Raw genomic sequence first — 24,523 nt, 5'->3', positions numbered from 1 at the left:
AATTGACTCTCCTTTCTTTCCCACTTCTGCTTTTATGAATCACTGCCTATTCTCCCTTATCCTACCAGGTGGAGCCTGGAGTAGTCATGGTATTTTTCTTTATCTTACTCAGCAAAGTTTCTGCTTATTCTTCTAAGAAGGATAAAGGTAGTTGTGTGAAATGTTGTTTCCTTTGCTTTGCTTCTTTCCCTGTTACACTGGGTAACCTGCAGTTTCAGTGTTTGATCCTCTGCAAGTTTACTGTTTTAATTGAAAAGCGTGTTATGTGTAATTGTATGTTGCTATGCTGTCTCATGGAGCCATGTATTCAACAGATGTTTATTGGGCAACTACCATATTTCAGACACTGGTATGTTCCTTACACTCTCCACCACTGTGGAGTTTACAGTTTAGCTGGGAAGGTAGGCCATTATGATAGGAGGGAGCATAGTATACTAATAGTGGCCTTTAAATTTCCTTGTGAACTAGTAGCACTTAATAGTAGGTTGATATAATTTTATGATTTGAGGGCTAAAGCTTTAGTGACCTCCTGAGCCTATTAGACCCCCAGATTTTACAAAGGCTTCTTTGGTGTTTAAAAACTTCTGATTCTGTTATGAAATTTTTTAATTCTAGTGTGCAGATAATCTGAGATGTACTCCTGTTCGGTTAGTACTTTCACAAATGCTTTATGTTTTTTGTTTTTACTGTGATGAATGATTTGAAACATGGATAATTATATCTAAATTTTACCCTTTTTTGAAAGAAGTGCTTCACTGTTCCTTCCATGTTCAAACTAAGTTTTCCAGGGAGCATAATTTAGCTTAGACCTTGAGTGAGCTGGAGTCTAAGGCCCAACCTGTCCTGATACTGTGATGTCATGCCATTTTTTTCCATTTTTTAAAATAAATAAACATTTCTATTGAAGTATAACATGCATACAGAAAATTGAACAAATTATAAGTATATAGTTTGGTGATTTTTCATAAAGTAAACATACCCATATAACTACCATGCAGAACAAGAAACAGAATATTACCACTGCCCCAGAGATTTCCTTATGTCTTCTTTCAATATTGATCTCCCACCCACCTCCTCCAAAGGATAACCACTGTCCGTGTTGGGTCAGATTTATGCTGGAGTCTTAGATGAACACAAATGGATTCTCAGAGCTTTTCTAAACTGAGTCATAGGTAGCCTGACATCATTACTGGGCATTCAAGCATACTTTTCTATTTTTTAAGAGTGCTACCAATTGGGTAACCAGTTTTGCATACTTAATTCATTTTCATGGTTTGCTTTAAATGTCACTTTTTCAGGGAAGCCTCAACCCAGCTCTTAGTGTGCTATTTGTATTTGTAACACCTAGCAAAGCTTAGCTCTCCTATGATAAACCTTTGTTCTCATCGTTACCATTCTTTTATTACTCCATGCTTGTGTTTGTAGTTGTCCAGCAGGACAGTTGTCCTGATATATACGTACGTGTGTGTATATGTACATATTTTTTTTCTCCCTAAATTTATTTCAAGGGCTTTTTCTCTTTTTTAGTCTCACAAGCTAGAATTCCCAACCTCTCACCTCAGATCACCTTGCCACATATACCAAAACTTCTATTTCTTGACACTACTGCATATCATCAGTACCTTGCCAGCTCAACTGTGGAATCATTTTAATTAATTAATTAATTTATTTATTTATTTTTTAAAGATGACCAGTAAGGGGATCTTAACCCTTGTCTTGGTATTGTCAGCACCACGCTCTCTGAAGTAAGCTGACTGGCCATTCCTATATAAGGATCCGAACCCTTGGCCTTGGTGTTATCAGCACCACACTCTCCCAAGTGAGCCACGGGCCAGCCCCATTTTAATTGATTCTTATTGGACAGTCCTGGTAGTTTCAAATCTAAAACAAAGTTATGTTTTGGGGGTGGTGGAAAATGTTTGGTAAAAATTCAGTTGATCCTCATTTTGTGTACATAATCAAGAGATAACTATACAGAGAATGGTATTTTGTTTTTTATAGCTTTAAGTTTGATTACAGATCACATAAAGAGACTGATACACTGATTATCATATTAGTTCATATGCTATAGCAGAGACCCAAATTAATACCAGCTTCAGTCAGATAGAAGCTTATGTTTTGTGAGAAGTTTAGGAAGCCAATACAAGGCTGATGTGGTGGCTCCACAGTCATCATGGTCCTGGCCTCCTGTCTTGCTGTGCCATCCTCAACACATGCCATCTGTTTTGTGGTGCAAGACGGTTGCTTATCATGTCTGCACACTAGCCATTGGAAATGGGAAAAGGAGCAAGTGTTATCTCTCTCTCTTTTTTTTTGATTTAACTTTTTCTTTCAACTTTTTATTTTGAATTATTTTTAAACCTTTAGACAAGTTAGAAGAATGGTATAGAAAACACTCATAAACTCTTACCTACAGTCACCAGTTCTTAGTATTTTGCTACTTATATTTGCTTTTGCTTTCTCTCCTCCTCTTTCCTCCTCTCCACCCTCTTCCTATCTATGTGTAATATACATTTTTGTCAGACAAAAATACTGCATAGATGATACATTCTTGCCTTGTCCCTGTATCTGGAAGTCACATACTATAGGACAAAACTTCGTCACATGTCTATACTGAGCTGCAAGGGAGGTTGGGAAATCTTCATTCTGGGCAGTATGCCTGCCTAAAATTCAAAAGTTTGTATTAGTAAAGGAAGAAGGGAAGAATGATATTGTGAGACAAGTGTTTACTGCCTTATCTAGGAGCAGTTATAATCTTATTTGATTAAAGATTTATTTTGATGGATTTCTGTATCTTTTTTTTTTTTGGTGGCTGGCTGGTACTGGGATCTGAATCTGTGACCTTGGTGTTATAAGGCTGTACTCTAACCAGTTGAGCTAACCAGCTAGCCCTTATTTTGACAGATTTCTAAGCTTGGGTTTTACGATATAAACTTTTATTTTATTTTATTTTATTTATTTTAATTTTATTTTGTCGATATACATTGTGGCTGATTATTGCTCCCCATCACCAAAACCTCCCTCCCTTCTCCCTCCCCTCCTCCCCCCCAACAATGTCCTTTCTGTTTGCTTGTTGTATCAACTTCAGGTAATTGTGGTTGTGATATCTTCTCCCCCCCCCCCGTTTTTGTGTGTGTGTGAACGATATAAACTTTTAAAAATGAAATAGTAACTTTGAGTTTTTTGGGAGCCAAAGATATATGTGCATGAAAATTCTACACCATTGTATAACTTTGGAATAAAGGATTGTGTTCTGTTTCATCCTAGAATGTGGAAATATCTATTAATACTTAATGAAAATGAGGCTAAATATTTATATCAGTGAATTTAAGCTATTTTTATATCATTAGGATTTCATCTGTTTGAGTTATTTTATTTTTCTGATTATAAGAATCATCTTGGGCATTTGTAACATATGAGGATTCTGGGGCTTCACCCCGGGACTGCTGTATCAGGATTAGAATTCCAGGGCTGGCTGGTTAGCTCAGTTGGTTAGAACATGGCCTTATAACACTAAGATCATGAGTTTGGGTCCTAGTACCAGACAGCTGCCAAAAAAGACTTAGAATTCCAGATGATTATTATGGGAAGGCATGTTTGGGGTGTACATTTTTGAAGTATTTCTTTAGATATACTTTTCTGTTTTTCTTTAAACCAGCTGTTCTAAAAATGTGGTCTGAGGACTTTTGGGGGTTCCTGAGACCATTTCAGGAGATCTAGAGGATCTTTCTGTTTAGGAGGATGGCTTTTCTTCGTGTACTTCAACTGAAAGAAGATATGGCAATAGATTGAAGGCAGAAGCAGATATGAGAATCTAGCTATTTCAATTAAGCTAGACATTAAAGAGATTTTCAAAGATGTAAAAACAATGTCATTTTTTTTACTAATATTTTTGTTTTATTTTGTTTGGATATATAGGTACTTTTTATAAAAATAGAATATGTTAAGTAATAGGTTATTATTTTGGAATAAATCAACAGATTTTTGTAATGATCACTTTTAGTTTCTAATATGGTGATTGTTGATAGATGTAACTTAAATAAAGAGAAGTTCTTTGGAGGCTTCAGTAAATTTTAAGAATGTAAAAGGGTCCTGGGACCAGAAAGTTTGAGAGCTGCTATTTCAAACTGTCTGGCTTGAGATGCTTTGATTAGTTGACTTGTGAGAGGCAGGCTAAAGTAGTAATTTAGTGGATTGTAATGTTAGACCAGCAGTGGCATCCTGGTTTCAGCACTTACTAGGTGTGTATCTTGGTGAAGTCACTCAATCTCTCTGTTTCAGCCCCTCTTTTATTTTTTATTTTCTGGCAGCTGGCCTGTACGGGTTCTGAACCCTTAGCCTTGCTGTTTTAACACCATGCTCTAACTGAGCTAACTGGCCAGCCCCTGCCCCTCTTGTATAAACAGGAGTAGTGGAACCAATCTCACAGAGTTGCTGTTAAGAGTTAAAGTGTGTGGAGCACTGTGCGCAGTGTCTGGCACACAGCAAGGGTTCAATAGCTCCAGGCCATGCTATGTGGATTCACATAGAGGATGTAAAACTAAGAGCCTGGGTTGCTTCTTTAATAGACTTATGATTTAAAGAGAAAGTTTGTTTTAGTTGCTATACCAATAATTTAGGATAAATAATCTGCTTCTAACTGGCTACTTATGTTTGATTTCTTTCTTACTACTTATGTTTGATAATTTCTTATTATCACTCTCTGTTCACTATTATAACCCTCATACTTGGTGCTAACTGGTAGTTTCTTATTAAGGGAATTGGAAGATAAATGAGGATTAGAAAAACTAGAGAAGTTCAACTGTACTTGTATTATCTCATTTATTCCTTTCAATCACTCTAATTATTAAGTAACATTATAAACTTTTTTTTTTTTTTTTTTCTTTTTCGTGACCGGCACTCAGCCAGTGAGTGCACTGGTCATTCTTATATAGGATCCGAACCCGCGGCGGGAGCGTCGCCGCGCTCCCAGCGCAGCACTCTACCGAGTGCGCCACGGGCTCGGCCCACATTATAAACTTTTTAAAATAAGGAAACCGCAACTTAAGAGGTAATTGCCCAAAACTACACACTTTAAGTAAGAATTTGAACCCAGGTCCTTCTGACTCCAAAGCTTGATTTTTCTCCACTATACTGTGTTATCCTTGGTAAAAAGTTAAGCTACTTTTGTCTATTATTTATAGAAAACCAAAGCAAAGCAGACATGTGAAATGCCATTGGTAACTTGAGCTAAAATTCCTGAGTTATTGGCAGTGGTAGTTTGCCTTTATTGCCCCAAATCTTCCCCTTTATGTGCTAATACTAAATGTAATAATAGTACTAGGGCCATTTTGTGAATTATGTACGTGTTACTTTCAGCATTTTTATGGTCCTTTAGATGGCAAAATGCTTTAATATCTTGTGAAATGCACAGTAGACAACTTCTTCTCTTTGTAGAAAAGAATAACTGAATCCAGTCCAGTGTGACCTATGTCAATGACATAAGTATTAGATTTCCTGAATGTAGATATTCTGATAACAATTCATAACTATGGGTAGATGCTGAAGTGAAATGATAATAGTTCCCACTTCTCAATATATTTGTGAGGGTTAATTGATACAGCACAGTGCCTGGCACAAGGGAAACACTTGATAAATGTTAGCTATTATAATTGTTTATTGAGTTTTTCAGAAATAATGAAATAGTTACACTTTTGGTCTAGTTTATTTGAATTCTGTCAGTTAATGAATTCATTACTCATTTAATGAATTCCCACCTAACCTGTAGTGTCCTTCATAGGTAATATAGGATCAATATTAAGGGTAGCATCATTAAATTTTTGTTGGTACTTATTTTAATACTGAGACTTTTGGATAGGCCATAATAATTTGTTTACTTAGCACTTACCATGTGTAAAGGGTTTTATTAGGTATCTTAATCAAAAGATAAAGACATGAGAATTCCTTCTCTCTAGGAATTTAACTGAAGAAATAAATAACAGCTGGTAGTAAGTGGTCCAGAAACTAAGGGAAAATTTCTGGCGGAAGGTGAAAATTGATTTGAACCTTAAAGTCTACATAATTTAAACTTTTATATAACAAAAAAAATATACATATATATTTACTGAAGAAAAATTGCAGAAATTACAAAAAGAGAAAATGGAAATTACTTATTCCGGGGGCTGGATAGAATTTGATAGGCAGATTCAAAATGGTGAGTGAGGGAGGAAGCAGGAAAGTTCAAAGCATGTTTAGGATTAGTGAATAGATCATGTACTGAAATGCTGAATGAAAAAGCAGGGTGTGAAATAGAGAATATAATACTTACGTTAAGAAAAATGCATGTATAATTTTTCTTTGAAAGATATCCAGAAAATTTTTAATAATGCTTATTGTATTAGAGGAGAGAGACCTTGAGGTCAGTGGGGAGAGAGACTATAATTTTGATTATATGACTTTTTAAGGTTTGAATTATTAGCTATGCTTATGTTTCTTTTTTAAAAAAATTCTGCTATTCACATACCATAAAATTAATACTTTTAAAGTATACAGTTCAGTGGTTTCAGTGGTGTTTAGTGTTTCACAAGATTGTGCAACTATCACTACTATCTAATTCCAGAACATTTTATCACCCCGAAAAGAAACTGTATACCCATTCTCCTTTCTCTCTAGCCCCTGGAAACCACTAGTCTATTTTCAGTATCTATGGATTTATGTATTATGTACATTTCATATGAATGGAACTCATATGACATGTGGCCTTTTGTGTCTGGCTTCTTTCACTTGGCGTAGTGTTTTCAAGGTTTATCCATGACATAGTATGTATCAGTGCTTCTTTCCTTTTTATGGCTGAATAATATACCATTGTATAGATATGTCACATTTTGTTTATTCATTTATCATTTGATAGAAATTTAGATTGTTTTTGCTTTTTGGCTATTATGAATATTGCTGCTGTGAATATTTGTGTACAAGTTTTTGTATGAATGTATGTTTTCACTTTACTTGGATATATACCTACGAGGGAAATTGCTGGGCCATATGGTAACTACGAGTAACTTTTTGAGAAACTACTAAACTGTTTTCTACCAGAAATATATTATGGTTCTAGTTTCTCTACATCCTTGCCAATGCTTGTTATTGTCCATCCTTTTGATTACAGCCATCTGGTGGATATGAGTGGTATCTTATTGTTTTATTTGCATTTCCCTAATAACTAATGCTGTAGAATGTGTTTTCATGTGCTTATTGGCCATTTTAATATTTTTTTTGGAGAAATGTCTATTCACATTCTTTGTCCATTTTAAAATTGGTTTATTTGTCTTTTTATTGTTGAATTGTAAGAGTTGTTTACATATCCTGTATACTAGACTGTTACCAAGTAATGTGATTTGTGGTCTTAGTCTGTTCAGGCTGCTATAACAAAATACCATAAACCGGGTATCTTATAAACAATAGGAGTTTATTTTTCACAGTACTGGTGACTGGGAAGTTCAAGATCGAGGCAGTGGTTGACTTGGGGTTTGGTGAGAGCCCATTTTCTGATTCATAGATGGTGCCTTCTAGCTGTGTCTTCACATGGTAGAAGAGAGGAACTAGTCTTCTAAAGTCTCTTAGAAGAGCCCTATCCCAATTACGAGGTCTCTGCCCTAACGGCCTGATCACTTCCCAAATCCTAATACCATCTCCTTGGGGGTTAGGCTTCAACATGTCAATTTTGGGAGGACACAAACATTCAGACAGTAGCAATTTGCAAATATTTTCTTTCATTCTGTGGGTTGTCTTCACTTTCTTCATAGTGTTCTTTGAAGCACAAAAGTTTTACATTTTGATGAAATCCAATTTATTTGTTTTCTTCAGTTGCTTGTACTTTTGGGGTGGTATCTAAGAAACCATTGCCTAATTTAAGGTCATGAAGATTAATTCCTGTGTTTTTTCCCAGAAGTATTATAGTTTTAGCTCTTATATTTAGGTCTTTGATCCACTTTGAGTTAATTATTGTATATGCTCTGATAGGGTGTTACTTTTTTAAAAAAAATTTTCATTTTAAGATAATTTTAGACTTACATAAGAGTTGGAGAAATAATTCACTCAGCTTCCCCTAAAATTAACATTTTACATAAAAATGATACAATAGTCAAAACTAAGAAAATAACATTGGTGTGATACTATTTACTAAACTATAGAGTCTTTTCAGACTTTACCAGTTTTTCAACTAATGTCCTTTTCCTGTTTCAGGACCCAATGCAGTTTCCCGCATTGCGTATAGATTTCCTGCCTCCATAGTTCCTCACTGTTTCCTTTTATTTCATGACCTTGACTCTTTGGAAGACTACTGGTCAGCTGTTTGATAGGAGGTCCCTCAGTTTGGGTTTTTCTGAAGAGTACCCTAGAGGTGATATGCCCTTCTCAGTACATCATATCAAGGAGTATGAGAAGTCAGGGGAACTTCTCAGTGCATCATATCAGAGATGTGAATATGTCTTACTACTTGTGATTCTAATCTTGATCACTTGGTTAAGATGGTGTTTGGTTGGTTTCTGCACTGTAAAGTTATTATTTTTCCCTTTGTAATTGATAAATATTTATTTGGGGGGAGATACTTTGAGACTGTGTAATGTCTTGTTTCTCAAATTTTGCCTGCTAATTTCAGCATCTGTAAGTGGATTTTTCCTGTAGCAGTTATTACTCTGGAGTTCCAGTAGTGATTTTCTGTTTTCCTTATTCCTTCTACAATTATTATTTTGAATTCTTCTATGAGGAAGAATTGTTCCATCTCATTTATTTATTTGTTTGTGTATATCAAGGATACTTTTTTATTATTTGGATTATAATCCAGTACTGTTGTTGTTTTGTTCCAGCTTTGAACATTGGCACATCTTTTAGGTTGGCTCCTGTGTCCTTTAGATATGCCCTTTTTTGTTTTGTTTTGTTTTTTTGAACTCTTCCTTTCTTTTTGTTATCACAAGATGCTACAGGCTGATCTTGTACTTTTCCTGCCCTGGCTCTATAATCAGCCACCTCTCAAGGAGCTCTGATTCTTTTTATTAGACAATGGTATTTAGTAACCAACATCTGGGTATTGAGTAACCACCATCTAATGTTAGTCTATTTTCATTGCCGCTTTAGAAACCAGCCACCATTTTATGCCACCTTTGATGGGAATTCAGTGTGTGAGGTGCTCTTTATGGGTATGGAAGGATGTATTTCTCAGAAGAAAATAGTAGCTATGTATCAAGGCATTTTTGTGGTGGGAGAATTCCGTATTGATTTCTGATAATCTGAAGGGATATCTGTTAAAATTAAAACATCAAGAACATATTCTATAAAGCTATATTTATCCTGGGAAAAAAGTACCAGGAGAAATGATTCTAAGACTGCTAAGTAGGTTAAGAATGACTAAATGAGATGTCTCTGACAGGTTTAATGAGATACTGGATGAGTAACTGATTTTGACAAAAACGGCTGAATTGTTCAGCATTTAGATGGTTGGGTGTTAAAGATGACTTAGCAGTTTGCAGAGAGTAGAATATAATTAACCTCTACCAAGTGCCTCTAGTTAGGGACTGACAAAGGGTTATAGCTGTTAGGGGAATGAGTCAGACTTCACATAATATGCAAAGCCAGGAAGAATGTTTGCAATCTGGTGGATTAGGACCTAGCAGTACCTTGTGCCATTAAGGAAAAAAAAAAAAAAATCATGATTCTTTCTCTTAAAAGTGATGGAAACTTAGGCCAAACTGGCATAAGAAAACAGAGTTTATTGATCCATGTTATTACAAAGTCTACAGGTAAGCCTAACCCAAGGTGCAGTTGAATTTATAGTTTAAGTAATGCTGTAAGGACTTGGTTTCTTTCCATTTTTCTGCCCTTTCACTGTAGAGGATTCATTAAAATGATATGAAATGTGAAGAGGTAGAAAAAGTTATTAAAAGATAACAGAAAAGCATCACATATCAATGGGAAATAGGGTTTTTTGTTTGTTTGGAACAAATAGTGTTGACAAAATTGGTAATTTGATTAAAAAAAACACAAGAAAATATGAGCTCTAGCTCAGAATTAAATAAAGAAAAAGCCCCACAAAGTATTAGAAGAAAATATTCAAAAACTTAGTTCATCGTTGTTTTCCAAATTTCAGTCATTTCTTGTCACATTATTTGTGCCATTATTTAATATTTTTCCTTAATTGGATTTTTATACCCCCCTGCCACTTTTTAAATTTATTTATGTCTTAAGCATTTGTATCAATGCTATCTTCTATCTTGATTTGAGTGTTTTTTTAACACACCTTAAAATAAATACTTGCAACAATTAAAATTTAAAAAAGGTCTATGTACCGTATAATGATCCACTGGCATGTGTGCCATGCTTTAGAAAACAAGGATTTAACTGATAAGAATTAGGGAAAGACTTTCTAAGAGTAAGAGTAGGAAGTGAAATCACAAAGTAAAAAGTCTGTTGATTTAACTACATACCAATTTAAAGTTTCTTTTCATCAAAACAAAACTAAACTACAAACTACTGGGAATTTGGAAAGTTTGCAGACTTCTGAGTTATGGTGCCTGTAATGCAGGGAAGACTAAATTGTGTGTATATGTATGTGCGTATGTGTTGGAGGCCTGACTCTCAACTTCAGACAGCCCCTTAGCACTGCTACATGGCCTTTAAGGCACCTCTGGTGTCCTGTTTGAAAATCACTGGTCTTTGATAATTGATGCCATGCGGGATAGGCATTACTGCCACTGCTGCAAGATGCCTTCTGTACGTCAGTAATGTGGATTAGGGCCAGTAAATCAGTCAAGAAGTATTGAGTACCTACTTTTTGTCACTTCGATAAACTTATTGTTCGTCTCCTAAGAAGGTCAAGTTGGTCATAACATAAGAAGGTCAAGTTGGTCATAACATGGCAGTTGGTTGGCCTTGGGTGTGGTGTTTACAAGGGTTTGTTCTGGAAGTAGCTGCTCTTGCCTAGTACTGCTTCCTTTGCAGGGGCTGTGGAGCAGTTTCCCTCAGAAGGCGGCTATGGTCAGTCACTGCAGGCACTAAACTAACGATCACTAAAGGGATCAGAGAAATTAGGATAGGATTTATGGTGGGAGATAGTTCTTGAGATTTCTTAAACTGCAGATAATATTTATTTTTCATTTTTCTTTTGGTAAGTAGTTAGTGATGTGTATTATTTCTTGGAATCAATTGAAAATTATTATTTCTTGAAGTAGATACCAGCTGAAAGATAGAACAAGTTCTCTTTAGATTAGAGGCTTCCAAAGAAAAGATTCAGTAAGCTTTGAGTTATTCGTAATTCAATTGGTAAATTATTCTTGATAACTCAAGATTTCATCAATCTTTTAGAGATAATTTTGACATATTAGGTAAGAAAAAAAATTGTAAACCTGCTCATTTCTCTCAGCTTCTCCCTTTTTCATTGTTAAAGTTTATGAACTGTTTTTTTTTTATTGAAACATAATTGATTCTGTGGAATACAGCATTGAATATCATTACCCACGTGCAATATATGGTACTCAAATCAGGGTAATTAGTGTATTCAGTATTACACAATGTAATCATATTTTGTGGCCCTTTACCAATTTTTCGCTAACCCTCTCTTCCCTGCTCTTCCCCACTTCTGATGGCTTCAGTTCTGTTCTCTCCTTTTGAAAGTTCAATGAATTATTGTGACTGTTGTATCTTTCTTTCCATTTTATTTTATTTTTTTTAGCTTCCACTTATGACAGAGGAGATGTGGTATTTCTCTTTCTGTGCCTGGCTCATTTCACTTAACATAATTTTCTCTAAGTTCATCCATGTTGCTGCAAATGGCAGAATTTCATTTCTTTTTATGACAGAGTAGTATTCCATTGTATATATATATATACACCACGTTTTCCTTATCCGGTCATCTGTCCGTGGGCATTTAAGTTGGTTCCAGTTCTTGGCTATTGTAAATAGAGCTGTGAAAAACATGTGAATGTAGGTATCTTTTTCACATGATGATTTTATTCCCTTGGGTATATACCCAGCAGCAGGATTTCTGGATCATATGGCAGTTCTATCTGTAGTTGTTTGAAGAATCTCCGTACTGTTTTCCCTAACAGCTGAACTAATTTTCAGTCCCACCAACAGTGTAGGTTCCCCTTTCTCTGCAACCTCACAAATGTTTGTTATTCTCTGTCTTTTTGATAATGACCAGTCTAACTGGGGTGAGATGGTATCTCACTGTGGTTTTGATTTGCATTTGCCTGATGCTTAGTGATGTTGAGCATTTTTTCATGTATCTGTTGGCCATTTGTACATCTTCCTTTGGGAAATGCCTGTTTAGCTCCTTTGCCTATTTTTTAATCAGGTTACTTGTTTTTCACTGTTGTTTGAGCTCCTTACCTATTTCGGATATTAATCCCTTGTCTCATGCCTAGTTTGTAAATATTTTCTCCCATTTTATAGGTTGTCTTTTCACTCTGTTAATTGTTCCTTTTGCTGTGCAGAAGCTTTTTAGTTTGATATAATCCCAGTTGTTTATTTTTTTCTTTTGTTGCCTATGCTTTTGGGGTCATGTTCATAAATTCTTTGCCCAGTCCTAATTCCCGAAGTGTTTCCCCTATGTTTTCTTTTAGGAGTTTTATAGTTTCAGGTCTTATATTTAAGACTTTCATCCATTTTGACTTGATTTTGGTATATGACGAGAGGTACGGGTCTAGTTTCATTCTTCTACATATGGATGTCCAGTTTTCCCAGAATCATTTATTGAAGAGGCAGTCTTTTCCCTGATGTATGTTCTTGTTGTCTGTGTCAAAGATCAGTTGGCTGTAAATATGTGGGTTTGTTTCTGGGTTCTCTATGCTGTTCCATTGGTCTGAGTGTCTATTTTTATGACAGTACCATGTTGATTTGGTTACTATTGCTCTGTGGTGTAACTTGAAGCCAGAAATGTTATGCCTCTGGCTTTTTTTTTTCCTCAGGATTGTTTTGGCTGTTTGGGGTCTTTTATTATTCTGTTAGGATTGTTTTTTCTGTTTCTGTGAAGAATGTCATTGGTATTTTGATGGGGATTGCATTTTGATGGGGATTGCACCTGTAGATCCCTTTGGGTAGTATGGACATTTCCATGGTGTTAATTCTATCAATCCAAGAGCATGAAATGTCTTTCCATTTTTTTGTGAGCTCTTCAATTTCTTTCAGCAGGGATTTGTAATTCTCATTGTAAAGATCTTTTACCTTGTTGGTTAAATTGATTCCTAGGTATTTTATTTTTCTGGTGACTATTGTAAATGGGCTTGCTTTCTTGATTTCTTTTTCTGCTAGTTTGTTATTGGAATATTAAAACACTACTTATTTTTGCATGTTGATTTTGTACCCTGCAACTTTACTGAAATTGTTTATCAGCTCTAAGAGTTTTTTTGTAGAGTCTTTAGGTTTTTCTATATATAGGATCATGCCATCTGTAAACAGGGACAGTTTGATTTTGTCTTTTCCAATCTGGATGCCCTTTATTTCTTTCTCTTGTCTGATTGCTCTGGCTAGTACTGCCAATACTATGTTAAATGGGAGCAGTAAGAGTGGGCATTCTTGGGGTCGGCCCGTGGCTCACTTGGGAGAGTGTGATGCTGATAACACCAAGGCCACGAGTTCAGATCCAATATAGGGAGGGCCGGTTAGCTCACTGGGTGAACATGGTGCTAACAATGCCAAGTCAAGGGTTATGATCCCCTTACTGGTCATCTTAAAAAAAAAAAAAGAGTGGACATTCTTGTCTTATTCCTATTCTTAAGGGAAAAGCTTTCACCTTTTCCCCATTCAGGATGATATTGATGGTGGGTTTGCCATATACGGCTTTTATTGTGTTGGGATACTTTCCTTCTATACCTAATTTGCTGAGAGTCTTTATCATGAAGGGATATTGAATTTTGTGATGTTTTTTCTGCATCTTTTGAGATAATCATATGGTTTTGTCCTTGATTTTGTTGATGTACTGTATCACATTTATTGACTTGCATATGTTGAACCATCCTTGCATCCCTGGGATGAATCCCACTTGATCATGGTGTATAATTTTTTTGATGTGTTACTTTATTCTATTGCTAATATTTTGTTCGGGGATTTTTGTTACTATGTTCATCAGAGATATTGGCCTGTAGTTTTCTTTTTTCATTGCATCTTTGTCTGGGGTTGGCATCAGGGTGATGCTGGCCTCATAGAATGAGTTTGGGAGAATGGCTTCTGTTTCAATTTTTTGGAATAGTTTGAGGATAATTGGTATTAATTCCTCTTTAAAGGTTTGGTAGAATTCAGCAGTAAAGCCATCTGGTCCTGGGCTTTTCTTTGCTGGGAGACTACTGATTACTGCTTCAATCTTGTTGCTTGTTATTGGTCTGTTCTGGTTTTCTCTTTCTTCTTGGTTCAGTTGTGGTAGTTTGTATTAATGGAATTTATTCATTTCCTCCAGGTTTTCAAATTTGTTGGTGTATAGTTGTTCATAATAGTCTCTAATGATTCTTTGTATTTCTTTGGTATTGACTGTAATATCTCCTTTTTATTTCTGATTTTTGTTATCTGAGTCTTCTCTCTTCTTTTTTAATCAGCCTAGCTAATGGTTTTGTTTATCTTCTCAAAAAACCAACTTTTTGTTATGTTGATCTTTTGTATCATTTTTGGGGGTTTCTATTAACATTTAGTTCAGCTCTAATCTTAATTATTTCATTCCCTGTACTAATTTTGGGAGTGGATTGTTCTTGTTTTTTGAGTTCTTTGAGGTGTAACATTAAGTTGTTTATTTGAAATCTTTTTATTCTTTAGATGTAAGCATTTTTTGCATAAACTTCACACTTAGTACTGCTTTTGCGGTATCCCACAGATTTTGGTATGATGTGTCTTTATTTTCATTAGTTTCAGGAAATTTTTGATTTCCTGTTTAATTTCTTCTTGGATCCATAGATTGTTCCGGAGCATGTTGTTTAGTTTTCATGTATTTGTATATTTTCCAGAATTTCATTTGTTATTGACTTCTAGTTTTAATCTGTTGTGGTCTGAAAAGATACTTGAAATGATTTCAGTTTTTTAAAATTGTTGAGACTTGATTTATGATCTAATATATGGTCTATTCTGGAGAATGTGCCATGTGCTGATGGGGAGAATGTATATTCCGTAGTTGTGGAATGAAGTGGTCTGTAGATATCTGCCAGGTCCAGTTGGTCTAAAGCATAGTTTGAATCCCGTGCTTCTGTGTGGATTTGTTGCCAAGATGATCTGTCCAATGCTGAGAGAGGAGTGTTTGGGTCCCCATCTATTATTGTATTGGGTCTATATCTTTCTTTAGATCTAATAGGATTTGCTTTATATATTGGTTCTGCAGTGTTTACTGCATGTATATTTATGATTGTCATGTCTTCTTGCTGGATGGATGCCTTTATCATATTATAGTGGACTTCTTTGTCCCTTTTTATGGTTTTTGGTTTAAAGTCTCTTTTATCTGATATAAGAATAGCTACTCCTGCTCATTTGTGGTTTCCATTTGCATGGTATATCTTACTCCATCCCTTCACTGTTAGTCTGTGTGTGTCTTTACAGGTGAGGTGAGTCTCTTGAAGGCAGCATATAGTTGGGTCCAGCTTTTTAATCCAATCAGTTAGTCTGTGTCTTTTGAGTGGGGAGTTTAATCCATTTACATTTAGGGTTGTTATTGAAAGGTATTGTCTTGCTCCTGATATGTTGTTGCTTTTCTTTTGGATGTTATAAATATCTCTTGCTCCTTTCTTCCTCTTTTATTGTTTATCTTCTTTTTTTTTGTCGTTTTTTCGTGACCGGCACTCAGCCAGTGAGTGCACTGGTCATTCCTATATAGGATCCGAACCCGCGGCGGGAGCGTCGCCGTGCTCCCAGCGCAGCACTCTACCGAGTGCGCCACGGGCTCGGCCCTTATTGTTTATCTTCAATGTTTGTTGGTTTTTTAAGGTGGTAAGATTTAGTTTCTTTCTGTTTATCATTTGTATTTTTCTTCTACCAGAGGGTTTTGTTCTTTCTTGTGTATTTGTGGTAGTGATTGTTGTTTTTTGGATTCCAGATTCAGGACTCCCTTGAGGATTTCCTGTAGGTCTGATTGTGTGGTAGTGAACTCCCACAGTTTTTGTTTGTCTGGGCAAATACTATTTCTTTTTCATTTCAGAAGGATAGCATTACTGAGTATAGTATTCTGGGCTGGCAGTTTTTTTCTTTTAGTATTTTGAATATATCATCCCATTTTCTTCTGTCCTATAGAGTTTCTGTTGAGGACTCACTTATAGGTGACTTGATACTTTTCTCGTGCCATTTTTAAGATACCCGAGCTTTGCCAGTTTGACTATACTGTGTCTTGGAGAGGATCTTTTTGGGTTGAATCTGTTTGGGCATGTTTGAGCCTCCTGGATCTGAAGGTCCATGTCTCTCCCTATGACTGGGAAGTTTTCTGTTATTATTTCATTGAATAGGTTTTGAATGCATTTTCCTTTCTCCTGTTCTGGAACATCCCTGGTTTGGATGTTTGTGCACTTAAGTTTGTCTGATAGCTCTGTTAGGTTTTCTTCATTTTTTAAAATTCTTTTTTCTTTTTTTTTTGGTCCATCTGGGTTATTTCAAAAAGACTGTCTTCAAGATCAGAAATTCTTTTTTCTTGCTCTAATTTGCTGCTTAAACTCGTGGTTGTGTTTTTTATTTTGTTGAATGAATCTTTCACTTCCAGGAGTTCTGCTTCATTCTTTTTAAATCTCTTTGTAAACTCACTCCTTCATACTCTGGATACTTTTTTATTTCATTGAGTTGTCTAACTGGGTCTTCTCATATCTGAGTAAGTTTCTTTAAGATTGTTACTCTGAATTCTTTCGCAGTTATTTCAAGGGTTTCCTGCTCTATTCGGTCTGGTACTTGATAATTACTGTATTCCTTTGGTGGTGTCATATTTTCTTTTCTTTTTTGTATTTCTTGTATCTCTGCATTGATGTCTGGTCATCTGGTAAGCAGTTGCTTCTTTTATTACTCTGAAGTGGGATTTGAGGAAAGAGACTTCCTCCTCTTTTTCTGGATTCTGCTAGTGACTCTCCTTGTGTCAGTGCAGTCTAGTGGCCTGCAGGCCACCTGTACAGTAGCTGTGGCTGCTGCTGTGGCAGCAAGCCATGCTTGTGGCAGCAGTGGCTGTGTTTGTGGCTGTGGTGGACCACCAGTACTGAAGCAGTGTTAGTAGCAGTGGCGGGGGTTGCAGTTCCCAGGCATGTTTCAGCCTTCCGTCAGGTGGAGGCTTCCTATGGCTCCTGGTCAAGTCCCCAGGTGCACTCCTGTCTTCTGTTGGGTGGGGGTTGCCTGCTGCTTCTGGTGAGGTCCCTGGGTGCATTCCTGTTGTCTCTTGGGCAGGGGGCTGTCCCCAGCTCCTGGTGAGGTCCCTGGGCACACTCCTTCCTTCTGAGCTTTATCCTTTTTGAAGAAGTTGTCACCCAGTCCAGGTCTGAGACTGGTCAGGGTGGCAGTGAAGAGGGACAGAAATCTCTTCTTTACACCAATAATAATTGTAGAAGGTGTGCCACAGATGGGCTGGCCATTTGTTTTCATTTCTTGTCACCACTGGAATCTCTGCAAAGAATCATGGTGCTGCTGTGGGCCAGGAAGCAGGGCTGCTGCAGTGCAGGGAGGCAGGTAAGGAGGCAGCAATGATCCTGGTGCCCACAGTTGCGGCCTGGCTGCTATAGGTGCTGCTGGTGCTCTGCTGGAAATTACACTCCGGATTTGTGGGACTGGCAAATAGGCAAAAGATAAAATTACAAGAAATTTAATTTAAAGATCTTGACTGGCTCTTATTTGCAATTTTAGAATCAGGCAATACCCCATTGTGTAAAATAGGAGAGTACTCCAATTGTGAAGTATTTCTTAAAGCTATTTGGCCATAGCCAACTAATATTTTAGAAATATCTACTAATGTTTATAATATGTCTAACAAGATTTAACTCTTTTCTTCCAGGTAATTTATCCTCAGCATTCCAAACTTTCTGATAAAGAAGTAAGTAGAAATATTGCTCTGTATAGTTTACTGTCATATTTCTGTTTGTTTTTATTGGAGTGTATGTGTGTGTCAGCATTCATAGCTTTTGTTTCCTTTTTCAGAAAACCAATATTTGCTATTTGTCTTTTCCAGATTCAAATTCAGGTAACTATTTTTTATGTGGTGTTTCTGCTGAATTTTATACTAAGCATACTGGTTATGCTCTTAATCATGTGAAAATTGATTGAAATAGTGTATTAGAAAGCAAACTCAATTTCAGCCTAACAGATCAGTGATTTTGATTTCTAATTTAATGTTGAGTCCTGTCATTGTTAATGTTAGTTGGTTCAACTCTTAAAATAACTTATGGTATAATGAGGTAAAATATCTAGGAGCAATAAACTGAAAATATTGAAGAGATTGAAAATCAGTGACATTGTTATGTTTGAGGATTTGTAGTATGTAGTTTACTTTCAGTTCAGAATTTGGGAGTTTGCCAGGAACCTTGTAAAAGCAGTTGGCTTAAATAAAACAAAGGGTAAATCCAGTTAGGAAGCATGGTCATCAATTATTTGCAGTAGTTTATATATGCTGATCTATGTAAAGCTTTTAGAATATTGCTTGGTGTATAGATAAATCATATAAGTATTTACTTATTGTTCAACTTGGTTTTGTTGGTCTCTTTTCAACTCTCCCTTTGTGTGGTCCCAATTGTTGATATCTTTCAGATTACATCTTGCATTTTGCTTTCAAAATAGCTTCTTAGGCTTACAGTGACCAGAATATTGAGCTTCTTGGGCCACACAGAGTTAGAACCCTATAAATATAAAGCAGAGATGCTCCAGTTCTCTTTACTTTTGTGGTTACTTATCTATTTGGGAGATTTGACATTAAAAAAAAATTTTTTTAGGCTTTTCTCCTTTCTGTACAAGTGCTTCCAGAGTTTTTTCCTATACATTTGGAACTCAGCATTAGTGAAATACATTAAAGAAAAATGTTGTCTTGGTAAACTAGATATTGCCTTTGAATGATCTCAGTAGGGCTTCTGTTCTGACCTGGAATTATTAGAATGTTTTAGTGTTTTTTTGCCTGTTAATGAAATTGTGGTCTTTTAGGATCTATTCTCTTTTCAATTAACAGTTTCCTTATAAAATCTGCATGTACAGTTCTGAATGTAGTGAGTGTTGGATTGGATTTCCAGGACTCAGGGTAAGCTGTGTTGTGTGGATGGCAGGATGAACTGACATTTTGTGATTGGAATCCCAGTGGATTATACTGCACCCTCTTCTCTTTCAGATTATAGCTGGTTGTCATGGCTCTTTCTTTTTTTTACCTCTCTACATGAGCATGAAAGGGATCATAATATGCCACTCCCAAATATGCCACTTTAGCATAAGGATTAATTTGAGCTGAAGGCAGTTAAGAAACAGTATACACAATAAGAGTTCTTTACCCTTCCCCTGTATGCCTAAAAGCAGAACAGCAGATTGGAAATTTCCCTTTGTCAAGGTGTCTTGCCCCCTCTGCCCACCACCAAGAAGTAGAGAATAATTCTGCATCACCTTAGAAAACTTATCATTGCCAACTTGAGTCTGTATAAACAAACCTTACTAAAACAACCCTTGACTGCCATTAGTTTCTCTCATAATACCTTCCCACAATTTACCATCCCTAGAAGCCCAAACCCTTTTTCCTTTGTCTAGTCACTTCTCTGCAATTTATCTCCTTTTGTTAAAATGGTATATAAGCTCCCAGGTCTAATCACCTCTTTGGATAGTCACGTTTTTTCTGTGAAGCCTTCATAGGCACATGAAATAAATATTTGCTCTTGTTAATTTCTTTTTTGTCTGTTTAATTCACAGGCCTAAGAGAGTAGAGGAAAAGTACTGTTCCCCACCACCCCCTCATCAAGACTAGGAAGTTAATTCTGTGGTGTTTGGATAGCTTTTTTTGTATCTAGTTTTTTTTTGTAGCAACTGGCTGGTATGAAGATTCAAACCCTTTACTTTTCTTAGCATTATAACACCACACTCGAACAAACTGAGCTAAGCAGCCAGCACCTTTATATCTAGTTTTATAGTTAGTCTCTACATATGTTATTTTCTTTTTGGAAGTTAAACTGAAGTATAAAACTATGTAAATCAACACTTTTTTCCCAGTATTTTAGGCATATTAATGACCTACAGATATTTTTTAATGCCTTAAAAGCTGCACATCATATGAAGTATGGTTCATGTCACCTGAAGTATGGTTGGTACTTACAAGTAAAATCAACAAAAGATCTTTAAAGGAGGCACCTTGCCATCTTTACAGATGAGCATTAATCTAGACAGCAAAAGACTGTGTGTTTTGTATGTATTTGAGATCACTGTTCCTAGTTATGATTATTCAGTTTCTTCCTCTTATGTTTTTATTAAATGGAATTTGGGATTACTGTGCCAACTTTGAAGTGGATTTAATTTTTCCCAAAATAGCTTTTATTGCTATGGAAGGAAATCTAGGCACAGAGCAGTCTTTAGGAAATAGCCATAAATTGAGGTTTTGTTTCCATGGTACACAATTTTTAAAAAGTGAAACAACATTTTAGACTGTGTGAAAAGCTGTACAGATAAAAAAATGCTTTTTGGATTCCCAGTGGAATGGTTTGACAGTTCCCCCACCTCCTCCCCCAGCCACACCTTAGATCCTCATGACTTTTTTTAAACTTTGGTTTGTTTTTAGGTTTCAATCTCTGGTTCCATTTGAATGGCTTTTATTTTTAGGAGCCTAATTTAAAGTGTGACTTCCCTCTGATAAATATTTGTTGGATTTTTTTCTCCTTATTGTTTACCATCAACATCATTTAGATGTTGGTGTTTCTGAGGCTTGAGCTATGATGGGTACCCAAGGACAGTAATCACTATATTTTAAACATGTATAGGGAGAAAACTGTGTTCAGAGAGAGAGTTTGGGCAGTGATGAATCTGAGAGAAAAATTAATCCTTGCCCTGGATTGACTTGACCTGCAGACAATATTTGTCTCGACAGATTCCTTCTCTGTAAACAGCAGGGATATCGTCATGTGCCTTTACACTTCCCAGTTGCTAATGCAGTACTTCTCACACTATTTGTGTTGAAGGATGAGTTGGGGTTTTTAAAATTTTCAGTCTGTTGTGGACCAGTACTTTTGTAAAATGCAGTTTAAATCAACAATCAGAAAACTGAAATGGGGAGAAACCCCTGAAGAAATGCAAAATAAAAGTCCAAATTTGTCATGGCAATATCAAATTGTTATAAAAATTACTAAATGTGTATTCTCAACTTGCATGTTTATTTGGTCATGGATCAGTAACAAGAGTTTGTGGACTGGCATTAGTTGATAGACTACACTTCGAGAAGCTCTGGTCTGAAGTACTGCTTCTCATCCACTTCCAGTTCAACCACTCTAATCATAGGAGAGTGACTGTAGGTACATAGAGTTGAGGGCCAAGGGATGGGGCTACTAGCTCTTGAAGTTTCATATTTTATTTTAATGTTATGCATTCTGACCCACTCTATAGCTGTGTCTGTGCTAATACAGAAATATTATTTTAAAGTTGTCACATTCAGGAAAAATATTTAAGCTTTTTTCCTCAAATCTTCGAGTGATATTTTTGGTTCAGGAAGATGCCCTCTGCATGCCTTTGGCTTTACAGTCTTGGTTCGAGTTGCAGAGGTAAAGGAAGCTTACAAAATTCTCTGTGCTTTTGATAATTTTTAAATGGGAGGAGATCTCTTCCTGCCGTACCAGATGGCATTCACGTAGGAAGAGCTATGACTGAAAGGACTGGCTCCTTACTTGAATGAACTGTGTGTCACAGGGACCAGTGAGTTCAGGAGCTCTGTGAGCTGAGATACATATTTCAGAGGGGCTTTTGTTGTTGAATGAAGAAAAGTTACAGTGTCTGCTCCAGTTTGGAGCAAAGTGGCATTAAAATAAAAAACAGCTTTATTGAGATATTCACATATCATGCAGTCCATCCATATATATATACAATTCAGTGATTTTTAGTATATTCACAAAGTTGCGCAACTATCACCACAGTTGATTTTAGAATATTTTCATTACTCCAGAAAGAAACTCTGTACACCCTTTTCCTTCCGCCACCATCATTCCCCCTCCCCCAGCCCTAGAAAACCGCCTATCTACTTTCCCTTCTCTCTGCATTTACCTACTTTGGAGATTTCATATAAATGGAAGTAGTAGTATTTTTAAAGTTCATTTTGACTTGAGAGAACCAATGTGGTGTAGTGGTGAAAAGTGGTAGCATCAAAGTCAGATTTCTTTGGTTTAAATTCTTGCCTCAGATGGCAAAGTACTGTGCTGATTAGAGCGTGGTGCTGATAACACCGAGGTCCAGGATTTGATCCCTGTACCACCTAGCAAAAAAAAAAAAAAAAGCATTCTTGCCTCTCCTAGCAGATTTATTTCTTTTGATGATTATATAACCTTTCTGTGCCTTGGTTTCCTCATGAAGATATATAATGAGATTTACGTGAGAAGCATGAGGACCAATAAGTTAATATAGCTAAAGCATTTAAAACAGCGCCTGGCACCAAAGTAAGCGCTCAATAAATATTAGTGCTGAACCTGTATATTGGAGGGAAATTCACTCTGAAAGTGACAAAATAATTATAATTTTGACCTGAGAATCTGTTTGATTCTTGCTATAGAAACTTATATTTTGTAATTTAGAAAAGGAAGTTACAGAAAATTTATAGGTTTTAAGAGTGTAGGATTGTTAGTTCCGTTGTCCGGGCTAGTAGAGATTGTGTTAGATAAGCGGAGTTTTACTGAGTACATTTGCTGTTTCCTAAACACCTGCTACTTTTTCAAGGGAAGGGCTTATATTGATTTTAATCAAGAACGTGGTTAAAGTGTATTTTCCTTGGGGACCTGTCATTTAATCTTAAAATTTATGTAAGTTAATCCTTATATCTTGGTTTTTAAAAGAAAATGTTCATTTCTATTAAAATTTTTTCCATTTTTAAGTTAATAATCAGAAAGCTACAGGGCTCACAGCATAACTTTTAGATGTTTTGGTAAACATGTTTGGGTAAGGTGCTTGGAGTTCAGTACAGTCATAGGTCAGTGTGGAATTTTAGAATCTTTGAATGTTACTGTTCGGAGTAACCACAGATTATCTAAAAGTACCCTTTGCTTTATGTTTACAAGGAAATTGAGGTTGGGATCTCTTTTTTAAAAAATTATGGTCAGAAACACATAATATAAAATTTACCATCTTGACCATTTTCAAGTGTATGGTACAGTAGTGTTAACTGTATGCACATTGTTTTGCAATAGATCTCTAGAACTTTTTCATCTGCTAAAACTGAAATTCTGTATTCATTAACAACAACTCCCCTTATCCTCCTCCCCCCAGCCACTGGCAGTCACTTTTCTACTTTCTGTTTCTGAGAGTTTGACCATTTTAGTTACCTCAAATAAGTGTAGTCATGCAGTATTTGTCATTTTGTTTCTGGCTTATTTCACTTAGCACTTCACTTGAGGATGAACCTCAAGGTTCATCCATGTTGTAGTGTATGATAGGATTTCCTTCTTTTTTTAAGGCTAAATAATACTCCATTGTATACCTACATTGCATTTTCTTTGTGCATTCTTCCACTGATGGATGCTTCCGGCTTTTGGCTATTGTGAACTTGGGTGTGCAGATATCCGCTAGGGACTCTGTTTTCAATTCTTTTTGATATATACACAATAGTGGGATTGCTTTATCATTTTTACTTTCTATTTTTACTTTCCTGAGGAACCCTCATACTGTTTTCCCTAGCAACTACAGCATTTTACATTCATACCAGCATTGCCCAAGGGTTCCAGTTTCTCCTCACCCACACTTGCTATTTATTGTTGTTTTAATAATGGCCAGTGAGGTAGTACCTCATTTTTCATTTGCATTTCCCTGATGATTAGTGTTGTTGAGCATCTTTTCATATGCTTGTTGAATGTTTGTATATCTTCTTTGGAGAAATGTCTATTCAAGTTTTTCTGTATTTTTAAAATGATTTAGGTTTTTGTTATTGTTGTTGAGTTGCAGGAGTTCTTTATATATTCTAGATATTAACCCTTTATCAGAAATATGATTTGCAAATATTTTCTCCCATTCTGTAGGTTGCCTTTTCACTCTGTTGATTGTTTTCTTTCTTGCACAGAAGTTTTTAAGTTTGACGTCCCATTTGTCTGGTCTTTCTTTTGTTTCCTGTACTATTGGGGTTATATCCAAGAAATTAGTGTCAAATCCAATGTCATGTAGCTTTTCCTTATGTTTTCTCCTATGAATTTCACAGTTTCAGGTCTTATGTTTGGGTCTTAAATCCATTTATCTAAGAGTCTCAGAGAAATTAGTGTGTTCTCGTTTATTCTTTCCTTTTTTTTAAAAAAGATTTTAATGTCTTCTAAAGAGAAAAATTGAACCATCAGTATTTAAGTTTATTGAAAAAACAATGCTGGATCCATATCACAGAGTGTTTCCTATTTTCTCAGGTTTTGTGTGTTTGCCTCATTTTTAAACT

At 36.0% G+C, this 24,523-nt stretch overlaps 1 protein-coding gene across 8 annotated transcripts in view; it reads left to right on the top strand.

The window, feature by feature from the left end:
- The window catches only part of DENND6A (DENN domain containing 6A), an 85,379-nt gene that overhangs the window by 5,610 nt on the left and 55,246 nt on the right, over window positions 1-24,523 (top strand). For all 8 annotated transcript variants that reach the window (XR_010024908.1, XR_010024909.1, XM_063114998.1 and 5 more), the window contains exons 2-3: window positions 17,954-17,992; window positions 18,097-18,139. Coding sequence is in view for 6 of the 8 variants with exons in the window: in XM_063114998.1 (XP_062971068.1) it covers window positions 17,954-17,992; window positions 18,097-18,139 (82 nt within the window). In the remaining 2 variants the exon portion in view is untranslated. The remainder of the gene's footprint in view (window positions 1-17,953; window positions 17,993-18,096; window positions 18,140-24,523) is intronic.

The sequence above is a fragment of the Cynocephalus volans genome, chromosome 11, assembly GCF_027409185.1.
Source record: "Cynocephalus volans isolate mCynVol1 chromosome 11, mCynVol1.pri, whole genome shotgun sequence".
Taxonomy (NCBI): domain Eukaryota; kingdom Metazoa; phylum Chordata; class Mammalia; order Dermoptera; family Cynocephalidae; genus Cynocephalus; species Cynocephalus volans.
Note: the sequence above shows the minus strand (reverse complement) of the source record. Positions and strands in the feature narration are given on the sequence as shown.